This window comes from Apis dorsata, unplaced genomic scaffold, assembly GCF_000469605.1.
Source record: "Apis dorsata unplaced genomic scaffold, Apis dorsata 1.3 scaffold_1184, whole genome shotgun sequence".
NCBI lineage: Eukaryota > Metazoa > Arthropoda > Insecta > Hymenoptera > Apidae > Apis > Apis dorsata.
In genome coordinates, this window is record NW_006264281.1 from 59545 (window position 1) to 64234 (window position 4690).

Sequence of the window (4690 nt, forward strand, 5' to 3'; positions counted from 1 at the left end):
TTTTATCAAAATCACATTTTCATCATGTAACATGTACTTTGTTTTTTTTTATATTTTAGATATATTATAATATTAACGTATTCAACATATTAAAACGAATTTTCATGTCGTGAATTTTGATGTAATAAAATATTAATATAAAAATCAATAATTTATGTTAATTTTTTTCATAATTTGATTTTCTTCTATTTATATTTTCCCTAGAAAAAAATAAAAACTGACATATTGTAAATTTTGAATAAATTTTGTATAATATCTTCATTTCTTTAAAATAATTATAATAATAATGTTTGTAAGATTTATTGAAGTCATATGGTCATAAATTTTTATCACTTTAAAATGAATATTTTATTAATATTTTTTTTTTAGACAATAATTTGTATTTATAATTAAATATTATAAAAAAAGTGGGAAAATATAGAAAAATAGAGATAAAAAGAAAAAAAGAAAGATAGAAAGAGGAAGACGAATAAAATTTTTAAGTACATAATTGTTCTTGTAACATTCTCGTGATATTTTCGATATTTTTCAATAGATCTCACAAACAATATATTTAAAAGTATTATTTTCTTGAGACTTTAAATCAACATATATTATTATATATATCTTTGTAACAAAAAAACATCAAATTTAAGTTACATGTTAGCAATGAATAGAAATTTCGATTATTCCATTTTTAGAATATATCTAAATAATCGATTATACTTTTTTTTTAATTTCAACTTTATACATTATATCTATGTAAGATTATTTGATGTTCTTCTGCAGCTATTTACAATAAATCGCATGTATATCTTTCTCTAGCTGCATATACAATATATCATATATATTCTTTTAATTAATAAAATTTTAATGTATTATTCACATTTCCATTTAAAAACGCACGCAATTATTTGTATTCTTTATATATCACGTAACTTTTACTTTGAATATGAGACCACTTTTGTTTTTATTACAAAATTTCCTTATATAAACTTATTTTAATGCTTTTCTTTGAATGTTGTTCAATCAATCTGTGGGCACCATTTATAATAATAATTTTCTTTTCTCTTAAAATGTAAATAATTCAATAATAGATTAATATATATTAGATATACGAGCTAATCGAAAATAAATAATTCATTGAATTGCCAGCAGATTGACTTGGACTCAAATGTCCTCTTATGTCCCTCTTTCCTGGCAGTGCTAAACTTTATTCCATAAAAAGCAAAGATTAATTTGTATAAAAATATATATAAATTCATATAGAAAAGGAATAGTATGTATTGCAAGTAAATAAACTTACAAAATAAATAAGTTAAACAAGTATTTCTTATTTTCATTTTGTTAAGGAAGGATCATAGAAAGTTTATAAAGATTATATTAAAAAAATTATATATTATGTATTGATTGAGTATATTATAGAAATCTTAATTGTAATTTGAGCTTTTCAAGTTGCAAAATTTATTTTCACTTAAAAAAAAATCAATATACAAAATGCTAAATATACATTACAGATCTATGATCCAACCTTTATTCTTGATATATATATTAATTATTATGTAAATCATAACATATGTGAGTTACAACAAGAACATAGTTATTAATATTCACAGTAAAGAGATCAGAAAGTCTCCTAGTCCAAAGAAATGTACAATTAAAATTTGTAGAAGGACAAGGTGATTAACATTGTCCTTAGACAAATCATCATTTCGATGTTTGATTTTATATGAAAAACTGTTATAATTTCCTTGTTAAATAACGATTGTCAATGAGCTTAAGCCAGATGGGCAGCAAAAATGTAGCGTTTTGAAATTGTAAATTAGATATCTATATAAGAAAAATGATGTAAGAAAAAATGTAAGAAAAATTTTATTATAAAGATTGCTACTATCCCAGAAGTATATTAATATTAAAAGTTAATTATAAAATAACTTTGTATTATGCATGATATTATATAAAAACACTATATATTGCACATTCCTAATTTTAATTTTGAACTTATTAGTCAAATATTTGAATAAAAATGTATATTGGTCAAATTACTTACTTTCAATATAAAATAAATGGATATATTTTTCATATCTTTGGCTTTAATATTAAGATTATTTTAACTTCGGATACAAAATAATTAATTTTTTCTTTTTATAATATCAAATTTATATATTTTTTTAGATGCACTTTATAAAATATCATTTCTAAAAACATTGTGATCACTCCTGGGTTAGAAATATATATTTTAATTTAGATTATCCTTGTGCGCATAAGATTATGTATTAACTAAAAAACAAATGATAAAAAAAAAAAAGAAAAGAAACGAAAATGAATATTCCAATGATCACAGAAATCTGTTTCTAACAGGTACATTCATGTGCTTTTGTTGAATTATGTGCCCATCTTTGTAAACTAGGAACTAACAGTTTTCACTTATTTAGCATTATACTTATTTCATATGTTGATACTCTGTCAATAAATTGTTTTTATATTAATGCTGCAGTCACCCTGAAATATTATAATGAATTTTTACTGGTCCAGTTTGCCAATCTGATTGCCATATTCTCAATTTCTCTCTCTAATAATACTGCCTAAATATATCATCATGTCGATATGATACTATTCAAGACTTTATTTATCTTATTATAAACTTACTTTTCATATTATTGCTATTATTATTGGGTCATTCAGGATTTATAGTACCTGAATACATTCATTTCTTAAGTTGAATTACTTAATTTTAACGTCATGGACTATTATATGAATCATATCAAATGCATCTGGTACAATGTAGCTATCATGACCCTAAGTAAATTCTTTTTTAAAATTTTTGGACCCAAATATTTGAAATGTGATTGGCATCTTGGAACTTTATACAAATATTCACATATATAATTATAATGATAGATAATCCAGAAAACAAAAAGCCATGGATAAGAAAACCTTTATATCATAGAATACATCAACTAATGCTTAGAATGAAGGTACTATAAACTGCCATTTGTTGAATAATAATCTTATATCTCATTAGATTACAATGTCATCACAGTGTTTTGATGTACATAGCTAATTATTTAACTTATAAATAATTGATAATTTTCCACTGATAACATCATTTATAGAAAATTATCGATTAAGAATATATGGCAGTTTATGAGCATTTTATATATGCTACAAACGGTTTTCAGTAGAAACATTGTGCTCTTTTTTTTTTTTTTACTATCATTCTTAAAAATTATCTAATAGACGTTGAATATACTTCAAGAATTCATGTCCATAAAGACAATATAATATATATAATTATATATATATTTTTTTTAACAACCAACGATTAAGGACATGAATTCTGTGCAATCTTTTCTAAGAGCACTATCTACTGTATATTACAACAGTTATTTTAATTACAAAATTTTTTTTCACCATTTATAACATTATAAATCTCTGTGTTCAATATGATAAAACTTAAATACTCTTATCCAGAGCCTTTGTAATCTGAAAAGATAATAATAGCATACATAACACACAATTTTGCATCATAGCATACATCTAACTATATATGAAAAAAAAAAAGAAAAAAAAAAAAAAAAAAAAAACACAAATGTTGCCAAAAGACAAAACATTAAAATAAATAAAAAAAAAAAAAAAAACACAAATGTTGCCAAAAGACAAAACATTAAAATAAATAAAAAAAAAAAAAAAAAAAAAAAAAAAAAAATAAATTAAAATTCTATAAAAGACTGACATTAATTAGAGACTGATTGCCTAGAAGAGGCTGCGTGCATGGCAAAATCGACAAGTGGATTATTTGGGACGGTAACAATGGAGTGTGAAGTACTACTGCTTAAAGTAACATTAGCAGAAGAAACTAATGATAATGGTTTACAAGATAATTGATCAATTTGTTTTATAGGTACCAATTTAATTGGTACATCTGTTTTTAACCTGACAGCTTCCGATACTGGTATAGCTTTTAATTGAACACTCTTCAATGGTTGTATTTTAACTGCTGGTTTTACAGTAGCACTTGCATTTTGAATAATTTTGGTAATTTTACTCTCACCAACTCCTTGGTTGGAAGATTCGTCATAGCCAGAATCTGACGATGAATCACTAAATGTTTTACTTGCTTGCTTAGAGACCATTGTTTCTGTACTAGACTCTACACTATGGGCAGGACTAGCAGATGCAGAACTGTGAACAGGGCTGGCAGATGCAGAACTATGCACAGGACTGCAACTCAATGCATTTGTTTGTTGTTGTCGTTGTTGTCTAGCTATACAACCAATACAAGGTTTTATCAATGAAGGATCCACTATTACTTCTCCATATCGACCTTTAAATATTGTTCCACAACAAATAATTTCCCTAAAATTATATATGCATTTCAAAAAACAAACAAAATATATCAAATTATATTTATAAATTATTATAAACTTTGTAATCACTCATAAAAATTAATAATGAGATTAACCTTTTAAAATATGTTAAATCAATAAAACCACTGACAGTTAAGTCATCCTTTGATTCTGGATCATCTTGCATATCTAATTGTTTTTCAGTTACTGGAATATCATCACTACCTACAGGACTACCAGCTCGACTTGAACCTTTACTACCATCTCCATTCAAATAATCTTCTAGAAAAAAAAAGAAAAGAGAAAAAAAAAAAAAAAAAAAAAAAAAAAAAAAAAAAAAAAAAAAAAAAAAAAAAAAAAAA

At 23.8% G+C, this 4690-nt stretch overlaps 1 protein-coding gene across 8 annotated transcripts in view; it reads right to left on the minus strand.

Annotated features, from left to right (window-relative positions):
• Positions 1-3177: 3177 nt before the first annotated feature.
• LOC102681537 overlaps positions 3178-4690 on the minus strand; it is a 7218-nt gene continuing 5705 nt past the window's right edge. For 5 of the 8 annotated variants that reach the window (XM_031514771.1, XM_031514776.1, XM_031514775.1 and 2 more), the window contains 2 exons: positions 4445-4610; positions 3663-4338 (listed from right to left, as the gene is read on the minus strand). In XM_031514771.1, coding sequence (XP_031370631.1) covers positions 3717-4338; positions 4445-4610 — 788 coding nt within the window. In that variant the 3' untranslated portion in view covers positions 3663-3716. Of the gene's footprint in view, positions 3560-3662; positions 4339-4444; positions 4611-4690 lie in introns of those variants that run through there. The other 3 variants (XM_006624937.2, XM_006624938.2, XM_031514773.1) reach the window with 3 other exon arrangements.